This window comes from Helianthus annuus, chromosome 10, assembly GCF_002127325.2.
Source record: "Helianthus annuus cultivar XRQ/B chromosome 10, HanXRQr2.0-SUNRISE, whole genome shotgun sequence".
Taxonomy (NCBI): domain Eukaryota; kingdom Viridiplantae; phylum Streptophyta; class Magnoliopsida; order Asterales; family Asteraceae; genus Helianthus; species Helianthus annuus.
The window spans coordinates 133,478,695-133,502,023 of record NC_035442.2 but is presented as its reverse complement, the minus strand read 5'-3'; the positions used below and the strand labels follow the sequence as shown (position 1 = coordinate 133,502,023).

The 23,329-nt window shown below is 35.4% G+C and overlaps 1 protein-coding gene and 2 long non-coding RNA genes across 4 annotated transcripts; all 3 read left to right on the top strand.

The window, feature by feature from the left end:
* Window positions 1–597: 597 nt before the first annotated feature.
* Window positions 598–1,284, top strand: LOC110882442. The gene has a single exon (XM_022130460.1). The coding sequence runs from the start codon at window positions 598–600 to the stop codon at window positions 1,282–1,284; it is 687 nt and encodes a 228-aa protein (XP_021986152.1).
* A 1,831-nt stretch (window positions 1,285–3,115) lies between these two features.
* On the top strand, window positions 3,116–10,531 carry LOC110885614. Its single transcript, XR_002562328.2, has 4 exons — window positions 3,116–4,078; window positions 4,232–7,692; window positions 9,020–10,115; window positions 10,269–10,531. It is a non-coding gene; the product is annotated as an uncharacterized LOC110885614 (long non-coding RNA).
* Window positions 10,532–13,455: 2,924 nt separating this feature from the next.
* On the top strand, window positions 13,456–16,637 carry LOC110885613. 2 transcript variants are annotated; one of them, XR_004870140.1, is made up of 4 exons: window positions 13,456–13,798; window positions 15,119–15,210; window positions 16,066–16,221; window positions 16,375–16,637. It is a non-coding gene; the product is annotated as an uncharacterized LOC110885613 (long non-coding RNA). The 2 variants fall into 2 exon arrangements; XR_002562326.2 differs by having other exon boundaries at window positions 13,469–13,798; window positions 15,126–15,210.
* The last annotated feature ends 6,692 nt before the right edge of the window (window positions 16,638–23,329 follow it).

The following is a 23,329-nucleotide window of genomic DNA, read 5'->3' as shown; positions in this document are numbered from 1 at the left end:
ACACATACACATACACATACACAAACACAAACACATACACGCATACATATACATATACACATACACATCATACATACACACGTACACACACATACCTACACATATAAATACACTCATACATACACAAACACCCATACACATGCACGTACACAAATACAAGTATACACATACACATACACACACACATATACACACATACACATACATGCATCCATACACATACAATACATAATACATATACAAACATACATACAATACATAGTACACATACAGATTATACACATACGCATACATACACGCGAACAAATGTTAGCCGATAATTATGCTTGGCATAATTACCGGATCATTATTGTGTATTCATTGTAATTTATTGTGTATAATTTCCTTTCCGTATTTATCATTTCCAGTTGTATTATATATTTGTACATTGTCTTTGTAATGGAAATCAAAGAATTATAGAAGTTTACATGGTATCATTCCTTTAGGTCTAGGTTTTTGAACCTAAGACCTGCCGCCATCCATATTTTGTTGATCTTGATCAGCTCCTTCCTGTCCCTTTTTTATTTATTTCCAATTCTTTCATGCAACCGTTCATTCATGGCCGACAAAGCCCAGCCTTCGGCTCCTACTGATACACCCACGAAACCTCTTCATCCCATTTACACCATTAGCAATATCCAACACAAGGTCCGTGTTCTAGATGGTACCAAAGTCTCGAACGCTAATTGGGTCAAATTCTTTACGCTTCATGCGAAAGGGTATAATGTCCTATCCCACATTGACGGTTCGCTGCCACCGGACAAAGACTCTCCCGAATTTTCGTCTTGGGAAAACATTAATTCCATTGTCCTACAATGGATCTATGAGATTTTATCGGATGACCTTGTCGTCCACGTGATAGCCGATGAATCTACCGCCTTTAAGGCTTGGCAACGGGTTAAGCGGCTCTTTGTGAACAACAAAGGTCCCCGTTCTCAAGCCCTCCAACATGAGTTAGCAAACCTTACCCTTGCTTCTATGCCCAGTGTTGAAGCTTATTGCCAGAAAGTCCGAGAGTTGATGGATCAACTTCATGCCTTAGACTTCACCATGAAAGACCAGCAACGTGTCCTTCACCTTGTCAAAGGTCTCCCTCGAGAGTACGACACTATCGCCTCGATCCTAAACAACTCTCTACCCCCATGGGAGGATGCCATAGAGCAACTTCTTTCCGAAGCCGGACGTCTAAAAATCCAGGATGCAGTCACCAATAACTGTAACGCCCCAAAAATGAAAACTCAATAAAACAAGTGAGGATAAATAACTGTAATGCCCCAAAATCTAATAGTTGATAAATAAGGCATTTACTAGAATTATGTGTGAAATAACTTAACTAGGATTAGTTAACCTAGTTTGTTTTTCTATGTTAGTTACAAGAAGGAAATAAATAAATTATCAAAACTACAAGGGTTGAACTTGTACTTTTTAATTAAAGTTTGGTTAAGTAGTGGAAGATCACAAACATCAGACATAAGTCTGATGTTGGTGTCGATGCAAGCCAAGGGCCAAGAAGGGTTTCTCATGATGATGAAATGTTGAAGAATTGAAGCAAAATCCAGCCTTAATTCTCTTGCATGTGTAGAGATTCTACATCAAAAAGCTATATGAAACATGTGGTAAGTTGTAATTTCAGATTTTATGATCTTGTATAAAGTGGGTTTATGTTTAATCCACGAAATTGTGTGAAATTACTCATGAATATGTGTTAGAAGCATCAAATAGGACTTGAATTATGAAGGATTTTAAGTAATTTTGATGATTAAAGTTGAAACCACCATTGATAGTGAAGGTAGTAACATGGGTGAATCACCCATGTTCAAATCATGTGTAAATTTGATTGATTATGTTGTATAAGATGAACTCTTGCAAGTTAGGCGGAATATGGTATGAAACTAGTTTAATGTTTTGGTTCTGTTGATGTTTGGAAGTAAGAACTTTGAAGATTAAGCATGAAATATTTGTACATTATGCTTTAAATGCGAAACCCGCCAAGTGTTTGATAAAATGCCTACAAAGTTTGTGTAAAATAGTTACTTTTGACAGCCTTAGATAGTCATCTTGTAAAGGCCGTATCTCATTCGTTATTAGGAGTTAGACAACGAGCCTTATATCGTTGAAAAGGTTGTTTCGCATATTACATTTCATATTTGGTCATAAGAGGCTGGTTATGAGATTTAGTGGGTCAAAACAGCATGAAAAGTTAGTAAATTCGTTTTGACAGCAAGCTGTTTGGAAGCATTTCAGCTTCTGTGCTGATTTTGTAAAAATCATATAAAATCATAGGAATGTCCGATTGTTACAATCTTTATATGCTTAGAAAGATCTCTGAGTGTAGATCATTTCATATTTGAACATGAAGAACTGAATCAGAAGATAAATGGGTTAAAATGTGTCGTGAACAGCTGCTGCGCAGAAAGTTGCTGCACATTTTTAGTATAAATATTAAGTAAAAATAGTTGTATTGTTATGCACACTTGTATGAATCATGAACTACTGATTTTAATAAATTATTAGTAAGTTATTTGATTGTTTTAAGTGTCTAAAACACTTACCAACTAGTCTATGCATATGATTGCACCAACGGGTCGAAACGGGTTGTTGATAGAAAATAGTAGAATGGATGTGTAAAAACCAAGGTGTTAAGAAATGGTATGAAATGTTTAATGTATGAAACAAGTTGCCTAACTTAGAAAATGTTATCATTCTAAGTATGGAATTTTGAAAGAATAATGAACATGATGTAAATACATAATTATGCATGCTAGAAGCTCATGTATGACTTTTGTGATGATGGAATGATAAATTGTTAGATTGATTAGCATTGTAGTATTGTGATACATGTTGAACTCGTTAAGCGATTGACACGTGAATAGAAGTGTGATTAGTGATGCATATGATTACGTATACTAACTATTGAATGGATGTAATGGAATGAGATAATAGGAACGTGTCAAGGAGAGCTCAAGCATAGGAGGATAACGGGTCAAGATAAGGCAAGGTGACAAATACACTTATTGGAGTACTCAAGGTAAGTGATTTCTATAATCACTTCTTTAGTTGTTTAAGTAATATAATGTTTTAATTATTAAGTTCATATGAAGTTGAGGTCAAATCAATAGGTTATTTTGAGAAATGCACGAATGGGTCGAATAATTCATAGATGAATAACAAGCCGAATACGTATAAATTAAGAAATTCCTTAACTCGGATGTTGGACTTCAAGATCACATGATAGAATATTAAATTACAATCATATAGGAAGAAACGTGACGCAAAACGGATGAAAAATGAGAGAGTTATGTCCGTTTCGGTAAGGATTAATGGCTAGGAAAAGTGCAGAGTTGACACGGCCGGGTGGTGAACTGACACGGCCGGGTGAAGGTTCTGTCAAAAATATTATTTATGTGATTTATGCGCCGTAGGCTTCGGTATATTATCCGTGAACTACGACGGGCCTCCTAAACATGATTTCGAGTGTTTCCTTGACGGTTATAAGTTGTAAACCCAAGTCTAAGCCTCATGTAATTTATATAAGAGTGTGATAGATGTATGTAATGAAGTTGGACATGTATTACATGTAAATGTATACAAAAATACGTACGGAATACGTAGATATGAATACATGATTGTAGGTATGATTAAATGTATATTAGGTATGTAGATGTGTATGATTGTAAGTTTGTATGTGTGCAAGTATGTGCGAATGCATGATTTGGATGCATTTGAGAATTAGCGTTACTAATAATGCCCTTGGGTTTGGAATATAAGTTAATTGGATGCATTTAAATGGTTGACGTCCTTTTTATGAAGATGTAGTAAATGAATATGTTGAGATTACGGGTTTGGCTAACCAAGTTATTATTGAGTATGTTTGAAAGTGCAGGTTATGAATGTCGGACTTTCGAAGTGTTGATATAATAATGAAACGGTTGAATGCTGAAAGGATAATCGGATTGAAGTAACTTATGCGGTTAGAATATGCTATGGACGTTTTAGTTTATACAACATTTTATGTTTGGTCGTCATCATCTACCAACGGGTTAGTTGTTTGAAAATATATGTCATACCCATTTAATTGGGTAATCGAATGCATGAGAGAAATGAAAGTACATACACGAATGGAACTAAAGTGACGATTTTATAAGTAAATAAGTAAATGACTAACTTTTTAAAGCTTTGTTGTTGAATGTAGGTAAATCCTCAATTCAGGCGACTTGGAGAATCGGAGCGAGCGCGTGTTCATGTTATGTCATACCAAACGCTTCCGCTAGCCTGTTCAAATGTTTTTAGTCCAGAATTTGTTGTTTTGGTTCTTAGTAGTATTTTGTCGAATGAATCGTAGAATTGTATCTAGTTTGTTTATGTTTAAAACAGGGGTATGCTCGTTTTATGGACGGGTCATGCCCGATTTTTGTTAAATTATAGTATGATAATATCACATTTAGGAAGATGAAATTTTGGGCGTAACAAGTTGGTATCAGAGCCTAGGTTTGAGGGATTCGAGCAAGAGTAATAGTGCTTGAACTCAAACCGAAGGCTCGTGCAAAAGTGTGTGCTCGCTCCGAGGTCGCCAATGAGGTAAAATTTTAAGTATTCGTTTAATATGAGTATGATGTAAATATTTAAGCTATATATATATATACGGGAAGTAAAGTTGGAGGTTAAACGAGAAGTTCAGGGACCGTATGGCTGGAACCGAACCGAAAAACGATTAATAAGCTCAAAACAAAGAATGCAGCGATTTTAGTAAACGTGAGGCCGTCGCCGACGGGATGTTATCCGTCGCCGACGCCCCTTTTTGGGCCGACGCCCTATTTAACTGCTTACGGGAACTCTGGCCGACGCCCTTTTTAAAAGCCCGTCGCCGACGGGCATCTTATCCGTCGCCGACGGCTTACGTAATTTCAGTCCGCTGAAATTTCAAGTTTTCATAATTTTAACTAACCGTCCATCCCGGAAGCCCGATTCACGGTTCCATTGAGTTCTTATGAGACTAAGTAAGCCGTGTAGGGATAGAACAAATTGATAGTGAATGGTTGTGCGTAATGGTATGAAACAAAAGACGAATGTATGAAGTGAAGCTCGAAATGTAAGAATGTAAATAAGTAATATGGACTAATGAACTATGATGTGTTGAAAGCTTATGATCCGTATTAAATGTAAACATGACATTGTGTAGATGGCTGATGCAAGCAACGTTAATGATGATGATGATACTAATGTGTTAAATGTTTTGTGAAGGGTAAGTGCAATTGTTGGAAGAGATGATCCGTGAATGCGGTCTAGGACCGGCATCGAGGCAAGTAATGAAACAAACTGACCCCAGGTACGTAAACCTAACGTATGGGCGTATGAAATGGTATGGTTAAGCAAGTGAAAGAAAAATTTTGAACAAATTATGATAACGACATGGTAAATAATTTTTGAAAATGTTACACGAGCCGAAACTGAATTCTTCGGACATAAGGTGGCAATTACGCGAAGACACGAAACTAGTACGTGGAATGTGTACCTGGCCAATACACAAGAAACGTATGAAGTTCGTGAGACCGTGATAATTATTACAGGTATGTCCGATAGAGTTTGGTAGCAGCTAGGCGTGTGGGTGAAATGGGTAGTAAGACTCTCGGGGGATTGAGAGTACCTTCAAGGAATGAAATATACGAATGCAATGCTTGAATCCGCGAGACGGATTCAAGGAATGAAGGATACGAATGCAATGGTTGAATCCGCGAGACGGATTCAAGGAATGAAGGATACGAATGCAATGCTTGAATCCGCGAGACGGATTCAAAGAATGAAGGATATGGATGCAATGCTTGAATCCGCGAGATGGATTCAAGGAATGAAGGGCATGAATGCAATGTTCAAATCCGCGAAGCGGACTTAAGGTATAAAAAGGCGAAAACTAGTCTACATAATAAGAGTCGCGTCAAACAAGTTATATAAGTAAATGTAATGCAAATGAACAAAGGAATGGTAAGAAGGAAGATATTCGAATGTGAAGTGATTACATACCAAACAAATAAATGTTCCTTTAGTGATATGATTCAGTTTATGTTTGAACTTCTATATATATATATGAATATATTATGCAAATGCGTTTCATACAAGAATAGTCGATAGGACAAATGGGGGCGTCAGATGGCGATTGCCATTTGAACTCGGTAGCTAATGTTTCGATTGTTAAGTTTTATACTCATAGGTAAGCTTGATGAATAGACGCGCAATGTCACTAATCGGAATGGAACGATTACCGTAAGGTATGGATAACGAATCAATGGAATTCACTTCCGTCAGGTACGTATAAAAAGGGTTGTAAGTGTAGTATGAGGTTATGACTCGACTAGAGAGGGATGCGTCAGAGTAGAATATGTATATACAAACCGTAATGAAAAATGTGAAGTGAACTTCTAAATGTTCGTAATGATCGTCGGGCGGTATTGAACCTGAATGCACATTACTGTGGAAATTCTGATAGAATATAAGAGACGGCAAGTATCGTTAAGAATTGCTAACTTTGATGCTCGGCTTGTTGGCCATGTTCATTTGAACAAAATATTGTAGAAAAGATACGTATGGCATGTATAACAACAGTAACCTTGGAAATAATACTTGGTCTTCGAATTAAGTACGGATAAGTAAGTTGAAGAAGGGTGACTTTGATTTAAATAATAAGTCTTTGAATGATTATAGTATGCATATGATAATGTATTGACCCCCCTATGAGTTTAAAGGTAATCAAAAGTAATGATAGAAATGGAATATTTGGATGGCTCGTGGTGAACGACATGAAAGATAGCATAGGATGTATGAGCAGTATGAAATTAAACCGATTTATTTTGGTTAGTAAATATATGAATGTAATATGCTTAAATAGGATGTTAGAAACAAGCCATAGACTTAGTTTGTATGATTAATAACTGTATACACTTGGAATAAGTTCGATGAATGAAGCGCTAGTAATGGTATGTGCTAGGAGCTAGCATTATAAAGTGAAGACGACACTAATAAGAGCTCTGGATCAGATTCTGACTTTAATGCGATTGTGAAAGTAATTTACTTGATTTGAGAACGGAGGGACAATGCGTACAAAGACGTTTATGAATGAATAAAACTCTTGCCAAGATCTCGAATGCATCCCTGTGGTAGTATGCATTGTGAATGAAAAGATGAAAAAGTAGGAATAGAACTGGTCCAGTTGGAATGAGAAAGGTTTTGGGGACGAAACCTCTTTTAAGAGGGGTAGACTTGTAACGCCCCAAAAATGAAAACTCAATAAAACAAGTGAGGATAAATAACTGTAATGCCCCAAAATCTAATAGTTGATAAATAAGGCATTTACTAGAATTATGTGTGAAATAACTTAACTAGGATTAGTTAACCTTGTTTGTTTTTCAATGTTAGTTACAAGAAGGAAATAAATAAACTATCAAAACTACAAGGGTTGAACTTGTACATTTTAATTAAAGTTTGGTTAAGTAGTGGAAGATCACAAACATCAGACATAAGTCTGATGTTGGTGTCGATGCAAGCCAAGGGCCAAGAAGGGTTTCTCATGATGATGAAATGTTGAAGAATTGAAGCAAAATCCAGCCTTAATTCTCTTGCATGTGTAGAGATTCTACATCAAAAAGCTATATGAAACATGTGGTAAGTTGTAATTTCAGATTTTATGATCTTGTATAAAGTGGGTTTATGTTTAATCCACGAAATTGTGTGAAATTACTCATGAATATGTGTTAGAAGCATCAAATAGGACTTGAATTATGAAGGATTTTAAGTAATTTTGATGATTAAAGTTGAAACCACCATTGATAGTGAAGGTAGTAACATGGGTGAATCACCCATGTTCAAATCATGTGTAAATTTGATTGATTATGTTGTACAAGATGAACTCTTGCAAGTTAGGCGGAATATGGTATGAAGCTAGTTTAATGTTTTGGTTGTGTTGATGTTTGGAAGTAAGAACTTTGAAGATTAAGCATGAAATATTTGTACATTATGCTTTAAATGCGAAACCCGCCAAGTGTTTGATAAAATGCCTACAAAGTTTGTGTAAAATAGTTACTTTTGACAGCCTTAGATAGTCATCTTGTAAAGGCCGTATCTCATTCGTTATTAGGAGTTAGACAACGAGCCTTATATCGTTGAAAAGGTTGTTTCGCATATTACATTTCATATTTGGTCATAAGAGGCTGGTTATGAGATTTAGTGGGTCAAAACAGCATGAAAAGTTAGTAAATTCGTTTTGACAGCAAGCTGTTTGGAAGCATTTCAGCTTCTGTGCTGATTTTGTAAAAATCATATAAAATCATAGGAATGTCCGATTGTTACGATCTTTATATGCTTAGAAAGATATCTGAGTGTATATCATTTTATATTTGAACATGAAGAACTGAATCAGAATATAAATGGATTGAAATGTGTCGTGAACAGCTGCTGCGCAGAAAGTTGCTGCACATTTTTAGTATAAATATTAAGTAAAAATAGTTGTATTGTTATGCACACTTGTATGAATCATGAACTACTGATTTTAATAAATTATTAGTAAGTTATTTGATTTTTTTAAGTGTCTAAAACACTTACCAACTAGTCTATGCATATGATTGCACCAACGGGTCGAAACGGGTTGTTGATAGAAAATAGTAGAATGGATGTGTAAAAACCAAGGTGTTAAGAAATGGTATGAAATGTTTAATGTATGAAACAAGTTGCCTAACTTAGAAAATGTTATCATTCTAAGTATGGAATTTTGAAAGAATAATGAACATGATGTAAATACATAATTATGCATGCTAGAAGCTCATGTATGACTTTTGTGATGATGGAATGATAAATTGTTAGATTGATTAGCATTGTAGTATTGTGATACATGTTGAACTCGTTAAGCGATTGACACGTGAATAGAAGTGTGATTAGTGATGCGTATGATTACGTATACTAACTATTGAATGGATGTAATGGAATGAGATAATAGGAACGTGTCAAGGAGAGCTCAAGCATAGGAGGATAACGGGTCAAGATAAGGCAAGGTGACAAATACACTTATTGGAGTAGTCAAGGTAAGTGATTTCTATAATCACTTCTTTAGTTGTTTAAGTAATATAATGTTTTAATTATTAAGTTCATATGAAGTTCAGGTCAAATCAATAGGTTATTTTGAGAAATGCACGAATGGGTCGAATAATTCATAGATGAATAACAAGCCGAATACGTATAAGTTAAGAAATTCCTTAACTCGGATGTTGGACTTCAAGATCACATGATAGAATATTAAATTACAATCATATAGGAAGAAACGTGACGCAAAACGGATGAAAAATGAGAGAGTTATGTCCGTTTCGGTAAGGATTAATGGCTAGGAAAAGTGCAGAGTTGACACGGCCGTGTGGTGAACTGACACGACCGGGTGAAGGTTCTGTCAAAAATATTATTTATGTGATTTATGCGCCGTAGGCTTCGGTATATTATCTGTGAACTACGACGGGCCTCCCAAACATGATTTCGAGTGTTTCCTTGACGATTATAAGTTGTAAACCCAAGTCTAAGCCTCATGTAATTTATATAAGAGTGTGATAGATGTATGTAATGAAGTTGGACATGTATTACATGTAAATGTATACAAAAATACGTACGGAACACGTAGATATGAATACATGATTGTAGGTATGATTAAATGTATATTAGGTATGTAGATGTGTATGATTGTAAGTTTGTATGTGTGCAAGTATGTGCGAATGCATGATTTGGATGCATTTGAGAATTAGCGTTACTAATAATGCCCTTGGGTTTGGAATATAAGTTAATTGGATGCATTTAAATGGTTGACGTCCTTTTTATGAAGATGTAGTAAATGAATATGTTGAGATTACGGGTTTGGCTAACCAAGTTATTATTGAGTATGTTTGAAAGTGCAGGTTATGAATGTCGGACTTTCGAAGTGTTGATATAATAATGAAACGGTTGAATGCTGAAAGGATAATCGGATTGAAGTAACTTATGCGGTTAAAATATGCTATGGACGTTTTAGTTTATACAACATTTTATGTTTGGTCGTCATCATCTACCAACGGGTTAGTTGTTTGAAAATATATGTCATACCCATTTAATTGGGTAATCGAATGCATGAGAGAAATGAAAGTACATACACGAATGGAACTAAAGTGACGATTTTATAAGTAAATAAGTAAATGACTAACTTTTTAAAGCTTTGTTGTTGAATGTAGGTAAATCCTCAATTCAGGCGACTTGGAGAATCGGAGCGAGCGCGTGTTCATGTTATGTCATACCAAACGCTTCCGCTAGCCTGTTCAAATGTTTTTAGTCCAAAATTTGTTGTTTTGGTTCTTAGTAGTATTTTGTCGAATGAATCGTAGAATTGTATCTAGTTTGTTTATGTTTAAAACAGGGGTATGCTCGTTTTATGGACGGGTCATGCCCGATTTTTGTTAAATTATAGTATGATAATATCACATTTAGGAAGATGAAATTTTGGGCGTAACAAGTTGGTATCAGAGCCTAGGTTTGAGGGATTCGAGCAAGAGTAATAGTGCTTGAACTCAAACCGAAGCCTCGTGCAAAAGTGTGTGCTCGCTCCGAGGTCGCCAATGAGGTAAAATTTTAAGTATTCGTTTAATACGAGTATGATGTAAATATTTAAGCTATATATATATATGGGAAGTAAAGTTGGAGGTTAAACGAGAAGTTCAGGGACCGTATGGCTGGAACCGAACCGAAAAACGATTAATAAGCTCAAAACAAAGAATGCAGCGATTTTAGTAAACGTGAGGCCGTCGCCGACGGGATGTTATCCGTCGCCGACGCCCCTTTTTGGGCCGACGCCCTATTTAACTGCTTACGGGAACTCTGGCCGACGCCCTTTTTAAAAGCCCGTCGCCGACGAGCATCTTATCCGTCGCCGACGGCTTACATAATTTCAGTCCGCTGAAATTTCAAGTTTTCATAATTTTAACTAACCGTCCATCCCGGAAGCCCGATTCACGGTTCCATTGAGTTCTTATGAGACTAAGTAAGCCGTGTAAGGATAGAACAAATTGATAGTGAATGGTTGTGCGTAATGGTATGAAACAAAAGACGAATGTATGAAGTGAAGCTCGAAATGTAAGAATGTAAATAAGTAATATGGACTAATGAACTATGATGTGTTGAAAGCTTATGATCCGTATTAAATGTAAACATGACATTGTGTAGATGGCTGATGCAAGCAACGTTAATGATGATGATGATACTAATGTGTTAAATGTTTTGTGAAGGGTAAGTGCAATTGTTGGAAGAGATGATCCGTGAATGCGGTCTAGGACCGGCATCGAGGCAAGTAATGAAACAAATTGACGCCAGGTACGTAAACCTAACGTATGGGCGTATGAAATGGTATGGTTAAGCAAGTGAAAGAAAAATTTTGAACAAATTATGATAACGACATGGTAAATAATTTTTGAAAATGTTACACGAGCCGAAACTGAATTCTTCGGACATAAGGTGGCAATTACGCGAAGACACGAAACTAGTACGTGGAATGTGTACCTGGCCAATACACAAGAAACGTATGAAGTTCGTGAGACCGTGATAATTATTACAGGTATGTCCGATAGAGTTTGGTAGCAGCTAGGCGTGTGGGTGAAATGGGTAGTAAGACTCTCGGGGGATTGAGAGTACCTTCAAGGAATGAAATATACGAATGCAATGCTTGAATCCGCGAGACGGATTCAAGGAATGAAAGATACGAATGCAATGCTTGAATCCGCGAGACGGATTCAAGGAATGAAAGATACGAATGCAATGCTTGAATTCGCGAGACGGATTCAAGGAATGAAGGATACGAATGCAATGCTTGAATCCGCGAGACGGATTCAAAGAATGAAAGATATGGATGCAATGCTTGAATCCGCGAGATGGATTCAAGGAATGAAGGGCATGAATGCAATGTTCAAATCCGCGAAGCGGACTTAAGGTATAAAAAGGCGAAAACTAGTCTACATAATAAGAGTCAATAGTTTGACCATGATTGCGTCAAACAAGTCATATAAGTAAATGTAATGCAAATGAACAAAGGAATGGTAAGAAGGAAGATATTCGAATGTGAAGTGATTACATACCAAACAAATAAATGTTCCTTTAGTGATATGATTCAGTTTATGTTTGAACTTCTATATATATATATATATGAATATATTATGCAAATGTGTTTCATACAAGAATAGTCGATAGGACAAATGGGGGGGTCAGATGGCGATTGCCATTTGAACTCGGTAGCTAATGTTTCGATTGTTAAGTTTTATACTCATAGGTAAGCTTGATGAATAGACGCGCAATGTCACTAATCGGAATGGAACGATTACCGTAAGGTATGGATAACGAATCAATGGAATTCACTTCCGTCAGGTACGTATAAAAAGGGTTGTAAGTGTAGTATGAGGTTATGACTCGACTAGAGAGGGATGCGTCAGAGTAGAATATGTATATACAAACCGTAATGAAAAATGTGAAGTGAACTTCTAAATGTTCGTAATGATCGTCGGGTGGTATTGAACCTGAATGCACATTACTGTGGAAATTCTGATAGAATATAAGAGACGGCAAGTATCGTTAAGTATTGCTAACTTTGATGCTCGGCTTGTTGGCCATGTTCATTTGAACAAAATATTGTAGAAAAGATACGTATGGCATGTATAACAACAGTAACCTTGGAAATAATACTTAGTCTTCGAATTAAGTACGGATAAGTAAGTTGAAGAAGGGTGACTTTGATTTAAATAATAAGTCTTTGAATGATTATAGTATGCATATGATAATGTATTGACCCCCCCTATGAGTTTAAAGGTAATCAAAAGTAATGATAGAAATGGAATGTTTGGATGGCTCGTGGTGAACGACATGAAAGATAGCATAGGATGTATGAGCAGTATGAAATTAAACCGATTTATTTTGGTTAGTAAATATATGAATGTAATATGCTTAAATAGGATGTTAGAAACAAGCCATAGACTTAGTTTGTATGATTAATAACTGTATACACTTGGAATAAGTTCGATGAATGAAGCGCTAGTAATGGTATGTGCTAGGAGCTAGCATTATAAAGTGAAGACGACACTAATAAGAGCTCTGGATCAGATTCTGACTTTAATGCGATTATGAAAGTAATTTACTTGATTTGAGAACGGAGGGACAATGCGTACAAAGACGTTTATGAATGAATAAAACTCTTGCCAAGATCTCGAATGCATCCCTGTGGTAGTATGCATTGTGAATGAAAAGATGAAAAAGTAGGAATAGAACTGGTCCAGTTGGAATGAGAAAGGTTTCGGGGACGAAACCTCTTTTAAGAGGGGTAGACTTGTAACGCCCCAAAAATGAAAACTCAATAAAACAAGTGAGGATAAATAACTGTAATGCCCCAAAATCTAATAGTTGATAAATAAGGCATTTACTAGAATTATGTGTGAAATAACTTAACTAGGATTAGTTAACCTAGTTTGTTTTTCTATGTTAGTTACAAGAAGGAAATAAATAAATTATCAAAACTACAAGGGTTGAACTTGTACATTTTAATTAAAGTTTGGTTAAGTAGTGGAAGATCACAAACATCAGACATAAGTCTGATGTTGGTGTCGATGCAAGCCAAGGGCCAAGAAGGGTTTCTCATGATGATGAAATGTTGAAGAATTGAAGCAAAATCCAGCCTTAATTCTCTTGCATGTGTAGAGATTCTACATCAAAAAGCTATATGAAACATGTGGTAAGTTGTAATTTCAGATTTTATGATCTTGTATAAAGTGGGTTTATGTTTAATCCACGAAATTGTGTGAAATTACTCATGAATATGTGTTAGAAGCATCAAATAGGACTTGAATTATGAAGGATTTTAAGTAATTTTGATGATTAAAGTTGAAACCACCATTGATAGTGAAGGTAGTAACATGGGTGAATCACCCATGTTCAAATCATGTGTAAATTTGATTGATTATGTTGTATAAGATGAACTCTTGCAAGTTAGGCGGAATATGGTATGAAGCTAGTTTAATGTTTTGGTTGTGTTGATGTTTGGAAGTAAGAACTTTGAAGATTAAGCATGAAATATTTGTACATTATGCTTTAAATGCGAAACCCGCCAAGTGTTTGATAAAATGCCTACAAAGTTTGTGTAAAATAGTTACTCTTGACAGCCTTAGATAGTCATCTTGTAAAGGCCGTATCTCATTCGTTATTAGGAGTTAGACAACGAGCCTTATATCGTTGAAAAGGTTGTTTCGCATATTACATTTCATATTTGGTCATAAGAGGCTGGTTATGAGATTTAGTGGGTCAAAACAGCATGAAAAGTTAGTAAATTCGTTTTGACAGCAAGCTGTTTGGAAGCATTTCAGCTTCTGTGCTGATTTTGTAAAAATCATATAAAATCATAGGAATGTCCGATTGTTACAATCTTTATATGCTTAGAAAGATCTCTGAGTGTAGATCATTTCATATTTGAACATGAAGAACTGAATCAGAAGATAAATGGGTTAAAATGTGTCGTGAACAGCTGCTGTGCAGAAAGTTGCTGCACATTTTTAGTATAAATATTAAGTAAAAATAGTTGTATTGTTATGCACACTTGTATGAATCATGAACTACTGATTTTAATAAATTATTAGTAAGTTATTTGATTGTTTTAAGTGTCTAAAACACTTACCAACTAGTCTATGCATATGATTGCACCAACGGGTCGAAACGGGTTGTTGATAGAAAATAGTAGAATGGATGTGTAAAAACCAAGGTGTTAAGAAATGGTATGAAATGTTTAATGTATGAAACAAGTTGCCTAACTTAGAAAATGTTGTCATTCTAAGTATGGAATTTTGAAAGAATAATGAACATGATGTAAATACATAATTATGCATGCTAGAAGCTCATGTATGACTTTTGTGATGATGGAATGATAAATTGTTAGATTGATTAGCATTGTAGTATTGTGATACATGTTGAACTCGTTAAGCGATTGACACGTGAATAGAAGTGTGATTAGTGATGCGTATGATTACGTATACTAACTATTGAATGGATGTAATGGAATGAGATAATAGGAACGTGTCAAGGAGAGCTCAAGCATAGGAGGATAACGGGTCAAGATAAGGCAAGGTGACAAATACACTTATTGGAGTACTCAAGGTAAGTGATTTCTATAATCACTTCTTTAGTTGTTTAAGTAATATAATGTTTTAATTATTAAGTTCATATGAAGTTGAGGTCAAATCAATAGGTTATTTTGAGAAATGCACGAATGGGTCGAATAATTCATAGATGAATAACAAGCCGAATACGTATAAATTAAGAAATTCCTTAACTCGGATGTTGGACTTCAAGATCACATGATAGAATATTAAATTACAATCATATAGGAAGAAACGTGACGCAAAACGGATGAAAAATGAGAGAGTTATGTCCGTTTCGGTAAGGATTAATGGCTAGGAAAAGTGCAGAGTTGACACGGCCGGGTGGTGAACTGACACGGCCGGGTGAAGGTTCTGTCAAAAATATTATTTATGTGATTTATGCGCCGTAGGCTTCGGTATATTATCCGTGAACTACGACGGGCCTCCCAAACATGATTTCGAGTGTTTCCTTGACGGTTATAAGTTGTAAACCCAAGTCTAAGCCTCATGTAATTTATATAAGAGTGTGATAGATGTATGTAATGAAGTTGGACATGTATTACATGTAAATGTATACAAAAATACGTACGGAACACGTAGATATGAATACATGATTGTAGGTATGATTAAATGTATATTAGGTATGTAGATGTGTATGATTGTAAGTTTGTATGTGTGCAAGTATGTGCGAATGCATGATTTGGATGCATTTGAGAATTAGCGTTACTAATAATGCCCTTGGGTTTGGAATATAAGTTAATTGGATGCATTTAAATGGTTGACGTCCTTTTTATGAAGATGTAGTAAATGAATATGTTGAGATTACGTGTTTGGCTAACCAAGTTATTATTGAGTATGTTTGAAAGTGCAGGTTATGAATGTCGGACTTTCGAAGTGTTGATATAATAATGAAACGGTTGAATGTTGAAAGGATAATCGGATTGAAGTAACTTATGCGGTTAGAATATGCTATGGACGTTTTAGTTTATACAACATTTTATGTTTGGTCGTCATCATCTACCAACGGGTTAGTTGTTTGAAAATATATGTCATACCCAGTTAATTGGGTAATCGAATGCATGAGAGAAATGAAAGTACATACACGAATGGAACTAAAGTGACGATTTTATAAGTAAATAAGTAAATGACTAACTTTTTAAAGCTTTGTTGTTGAATGTAGGTAAATCCTCAATTCAGGCGACTTGGAGAATCGGAGCGAGCGCGTGTTCATGTTATGTCATACCAAACGCTTCCGCTAGCCTGTTCAAATGTTTTTAGTCCAAAATTTGTTGTTTTGGTTCTTAGTAGTATTTTGTCGAATGAATCGTAGAATTGTATCTAGTTTGTTTATGTTTAAAACAGGGGTATGCTCGTTTTATGGACGGGTCATGCCCGATTTTTGTTAAATTATAGTATGATAATATCACATTTAGGAAGATGAAATTTTGGGCGTAACAATAACCATGCCCGTGCTGTTGCCATTCCTCCCTCAAACAACTCCAATCGCCAACCCTCCCCACCTACTGACCAAACCCAAACCAACCAAAACCCAACCCAACAGAATTCACACCTAGCCCAACAAAACTCCTATTCCACCCACGGCCCACCCCCTAGACGTAACAACAACAACAAGCCCAACTACAATACCAACTGGTTCAACAACCGTGGCCCAAACAACACCAACTCCAACCGTAACCAATCTGCCCCACCCTATAACCGTGCCTTTTAACCACCCCCACCCTACCCGAATCAACCTTCCCAACAACCGTATTACCCACCCTTTTGGGCCCCACCGTATTGTACCCCACCACCGTGTCCATATCCTACCCAAAGTTGGTCCCAACCATGGCAACCTCATCCCTCATCCAACCACCGTTCCACTCAAAGATCCGTACAGGCAAATCTGGTAGAGGCAGACCCTTTGGAGCCGACACAACTTGCTGACGTCATTCAGGCTATTTCTGTAGATTCAGGCAATGGTAGAAGTTTACAACAAATACATACACATGAAGATCTGTTTCCTCATTTGGGTAGAAAAACGTTAATTGTTATTTGGATATATGGCTCCCAATATGGAATCATGAAGATCTTTTTTTATAAAACAATAGATGAAGATCTTTGTCACACCCTGGCTTTGCGGAAGCATGGTTAATTTGGTGTGACTTCTTAATACCATAGCTTAATCATAACAAAGCTATATGAATTTAAAAATATGCAAGAATTATCCATTAAGTTTTAAAACCAAATACAGTACCATTGTTTTAACGGGAAACACGCCCTAACAACCATAACCTTGTTCAACAGACAATACAAACTCAAACATATCATAAACACAGTTTAAGGACTGTGACTTGTCCAGGAAAGAGTCACATTCCCTAAACCCCGGATGACCTTGGAAACTAGTGCAGCGGGAAAACGTGCCATACCGTGCCAGATCTTTTAATTCCCTGAAATACATGTAAGTTGAAAAATCAACAATAATGTTGAGCGAGTTCATGTGTAAGTGAGTAAATAAACCTTTGTATTTATCAAAATCCTGGTATGTAGCAAATAAGGAAAAAGAGATCACCAATGGTTTGCAAGGCCATTGATATGTGTGAAGTGCAAGTAGGAAGGCTCAAACCTAGCAGATTTATGCGTCGGGTACAAAGTCATCCCAAGGTCCGTTATGCTGGGCCTGGGACTGGGCTCGCTACACCCAAATAGATCTATCGCTCCTGCCCCTCGGTCCTACCCTGAGGATTAATGACCTCAAGTTTCCGCCTACCCATTCACATGATCTAAAAAGTAACCCTCCTTACGCTAACCATACCATGTATAAAGTAATCATAAACATTGTAACATGTATTTCACCCCCGCAGTTTAGAAAACTGAAAACAGTTAAGAGAAAAGGGGGACATGAACTCACAGTCAGTGCGTCTTTACCAAGTACTCCGAATGTCAGCTGTGCGACGACCTACATGTACTAATTCTATTAGACGGATGGCCGTGCCTTAGCTTTATAGTTTAGGTTTTTGGGAAATAGTTAGACAACTATTCCGTGCTTATATTTTGCATGTACTTGGTAGTTAATCTCCTTCCCAAGGATGGGGGATTTAATACATGTGCATTCAATTTATAATATTAAGTCTCACTTAATATATTTTCATTTCTAATTCCAAATATAAATATTTTTCTCAAAAATATTATATTTCCATTTCACATAATTTTTCCCCAAAAATAATACGTTGATAAAATATACGTTCATAATCATTTCCGTATAATGCGTAAGTTACGTTTTAGTAATCGTGTGGTAATAATAATTACCGTTGTAACTTATATGTTTATCGTGAAAGCGTTTGTATTATTTTGGATTTGTCAACGTTTGCAAATATTATTTTTACTCTAAAAATAATATTTGTGTATTTTCACAAAATAATCATAAACAGTGTTGTGAAAAATTATATTTACCAAATATATATTTATCACGTTTAGTTTTGTGAAAATCCCACCTCCGAATATTTGTAAATAAAGTCGTGGCGAAATATATTTTGAAAACATGTCGAAAATAATTCTAACACTTGTAAATAATTCTAAGTGTTAGGTTTTAGAAAAATTTCGCCAGAGTTTCCTCTGTAACTGGAGGTGGCCACGCTTTCAAGCGTATCATTTTCTTTTACCAAATCATTTCAACAACTTCTTGATTCAACCAAACAGTTTCTGACACATCATCTAGTCGACAAGCATGTAAATCGCATAATCACATGAACTTGTGTTTTTTCCGAAAACTATAGTGTAGATCCCGTTATATTTTGTGGATCTTTATATAAAGTAACTCAATCTTGTAAAAACCTCGTTTTTAGAATAAATCCATCTTTACAACTTCCCGTCATCTTTCACAAAGATTGTTATTTTGTCGGATCTTTCATTTCACAAGTGTTTATACACTTGTGGTTTGTAATAATTATACTTGTTAGTATGTTATCCGACTTTTAGAAAACATTATTTTCTCGACACTTGGTCCTTTGAAAATACCACTTGCAGATACGTAGATCTGCTAGTTTTAAACACTATTTCACAAGTAAAAATACTTTTACACAAGTTCATGTTTCTCGTGTGGTAGAGTTTCACCTTTTAACCCTTGTACCGTCCGAAACAAGCTTATGTCAAGATCCATGATCTTAACCGAACCGGGTTAAATGGTGATCCGAGCTACCATAACGTAGATCGGGCCTAAATAATCACATCTTTCAAGTACTACATCTTTTACACAATTATTAAGCTTTTAACCAACAAGATTCATGTATTTAGTAGACTTTAAAGATTCAAAATGCAAGTTTCCGAGTTTTAACCATTACAAATCTTATTAACCACCTTAGATTAGTTCGAGAGGGTGTTTTAAGTGTTATACCTCTAGCTCGGGGCTAGGGAAGAATCTATGCGAAAAAGTGGTGGATAAAAGCAAGATAACGAGGTCCTTTGCCTTCCGCTTGCTCCAAGACTCCTCGTATGCGACCCTTATCACTTGTATATGCTTGGAATGTGCAAGGTGGAAGCCGAAAATGGATGGATGGGGAGAGGGGGGTTCGGCCGTGGGGTGAGCAAGAGGGAAAGAGAGAAAGTTTGAGTGAAATGTGAAGTGATTAATCTCTTGTGCCATCCTCCATACTTATAGACAATGTTTAAGTTATAAACCAAAGGATCTTGTGTCTACTTGATACTAAACATATGGGATTAAACAAATCAAGTTAGTACAAGGTGTGTCCCCCTTGTTTGGGGCCGGTTAGGATGGGGGGGGGGTCTTGGTCCGATTCTAACTAGTTAGTTAGGCATTAGTTAGGTTAAACTAGGTTAGTTTAGAGATTAACTCGGTTAGTGGCGTGATGCGTTCTATAGCGGGTGTTAGGGTATTCAGGGACCCTAACTGGCTCAGAAAAAGACCAATATTGTTAATGTCAATATTTTCATGTTCCGGGTAAAGTCCGGTTGTTCGGTTGGATAGTAATCCGTTAAAGTGCTTAAATAAACTTTTAAGTGTCGTAAATAACATTTTTAGTGACACATCTTATTTCCCAAAGTGTCAGGAATATTTTCCTCATGTTTCGGCACTTTATTAGTTAGCCAGAAGCTAGTATGTTAATAAAAGTGCTGTGTTTCGTGCTTAGGGTACGTTTTAGGCACATCCAGTCATTATATCTTATTCCTAGAGACGCAGTTCTACAACCCTTGTATCCCTACACTCACTATGGGTGTAGTAAAATATTTCTGGCTCATATAGGCCCATAGAGGCAGTGTCTGCCTGATGCTGGCTTTATCAGTATGTTCAATAGGTTATCCGATCTAATGCCACTGTGCTTTTGTGCATCATGTTTGTCACTAAGGTTCAGCATGTAAAATAATGTAGTGACGGTATGTAAAGTATGACGCAGATATGTTCAAGTAATAAAGTCAAGTAGCAGTTCATCAGCAATTTCAGTTAAGCACAGTAATTAAGCAGTAATTAATTATTAATTTAATCGTACGGATACCTGGTTTAGTGAGGGTTGTCACAATCTTAGTTTATGTCCTCAACAAGATATGATGCTGATCTGTTTTTACATGCATGAATAAAATTAAATATGAAAACAAAGTATTAATTTTTAAATAGAGTTACATTAAAAATTGAAAAAACCTAATAGTATTCACATAAAACGTAAACTCATACTCCATATTAAATTATTCTTTAGTAAATCTATACTATATAATAAAAGAAACTATTTTTGGGACACTTGTCATCATATTAGGCCATGTCTTATAGATAATTATTATTTAGTTTAATCTCTTATAGATAATTATTATTTAGTTTAATCTATTCTAATTAATTATAGATAACTCTCCTATTAAATATTATTTAGTTTAATCAACAAAACCAAACTTTGTGATAATATATTATTTATTTTTGGGTAAATTACTTTTTGAGTCCCTGTGTTTTAGTGGTTTTAACTAGTTGAGTCCAAAAGCAAAAAGTTTAACGACCTGAGTCCCTGTAAGCATTTTCTTTAACCATTTGAGTCATTTTGAGTCCAAATTTTAACCTTTTGAGTCCAATTTTTTGGACTCAAATCATTATAAAATGAACAAAATTGGACTCAAAACGTTATAAAGTAAATGGTTAGGGACTCAGAGCGTTAAACTTTTTGATTTTAGACTCAAATGGTTAAAACCACTAAAACACAGGGACTCAAAAAGTAATTTACTCTTTATTTTTTTTTCATTATTAAAAAATATTATATTGATTTTAGTACATAATTTTTAAACAAATTGTATATAACTTTTAATATTACTTTATATATAAAATTAGATTTATTACGGGTTTTTTAAAATATAATGTATTTTATATTTTATCACTCAAATTCAAATAACTGCTTATTTGCTTCTCGAATAACATGTTTGACCACTGTATATTCTTTTCAATAATCATCTCCGTAATCACCATATCTATGGTGTACCGAGTATATCCATTAATTTTCTTTCAATATAACTGATTTATTACGGGTTTTTTAAAATATAATCTATTTTACATTTTATTACTCAAATAGCTGCTTATTTGCTTCTTGAATAACATGGTTGACCATTGTATATTATTTTCAATAATCATTTCCGTAATCACCATATCTATGGCGTACCGAGTATATCCATTAGTTTTTTTTTTAAATATAATTTTCTTATTATTTGGTATATAAAATAATATTTATTCAACCCGTGTAATACACAAGGGTTTTTTAAGATATAACTTTTTGATTATTTGGTAAACAATATTACATTTATTCAACCCGTGTAATACACATGGTTTTAAAGATATATATTTTTTATTTGGTATATAAAATTACATTTATTTAACCTGTACAATACATATGGTTCTTATAGATATAACTTTTTATTATTTAATATATATAAAACTAAATTTATTCAAACCATGCAATAAATGAGGTTTTTAAAGATATATTGTTTTATTATTTAGTATATAAAATTTTTTTATTCAACCCGTGTAATACACGGGGTTATAACCTAGTTTACCTATATATTAAAAACAGACTTCAATGAATAGTAATAGTACCTATATATTAAAAATAGACTTCAATATATAGTAATATAAATAGAATTGAATGAATAGTAACATCACTAAGGAATGAGCAAATGGTATCTGTTTTGGTCAAAAATCAGACAAGGATAATGCAACCAAACTCTCTGTTACGGGGTATGATGCTTGGTTAATTGTATGAACAACAAGTATATGAAATCAACGATGAACACCGAGATTTATACGAGGAAAAAGCCCTTGATCTTTAGAAGATCTCCGGCATAAAAAACCTCGGGTGATGGAAACTACCGATCACCAAATATATTGCTGAAACAATAGTGATCCTTGTACAACTTCAGAAGAAAACAAGCTCGATACAATGAATTGCTAGCATAAGTATGTGTTTTTGCTAAGTGTTTGCAGAGAATTCGTGTATTGTGTGTATTTTCTGTGGTGTGCACGACTTATGTCTCTAATGAGCTTATTTCCCCTTAAAAAAGATAAGAAAAAACAACTAACTTCCCGAAAAAGGTGGAAGTCACCCATGACCACCACTAACGGTTATTTCTTCAATATGCACGTGCCTAAAAGCATATTCCACAAGATTCCAGCAAAGAAGTGGTCCACTACGTCCATTACCTGCATTTACACATTAAAAACGTGCAAAACATAAGTTCAGTTAAGGATCCTGATCCTCAGACTCGTGATCCTCAGACGCGTGATCCTCAGACTCTGGATCCTCAGACTCTGGATCCTCAGACTGTCTGCATCATCCATTAAGGATCCGTGATCCATGCCCAGACTCAGGATAGATGATCCTTAGCATAAAATTCATGCCCTAACAATTGCCCCCAATATGGCAGTTGTGATAAGGATTCACAGCTGTCATATTTCCGTCAGAAGCGGATTAGCCGTTGCTGCTGGTAACTAGTTGTTACACTGCCTGTCTTCACTGATAAGACCTGCTATAATCATCATTGCAGAATATGGAGTTAGAGATAACTCCTCAAGTGCCTTTACAGACAAGAAGACCCCTCTGTTTCTGGAGAATGAATCCTTCTTCAACGTTCGTTACAAACCTTCCTGCATTTTAATT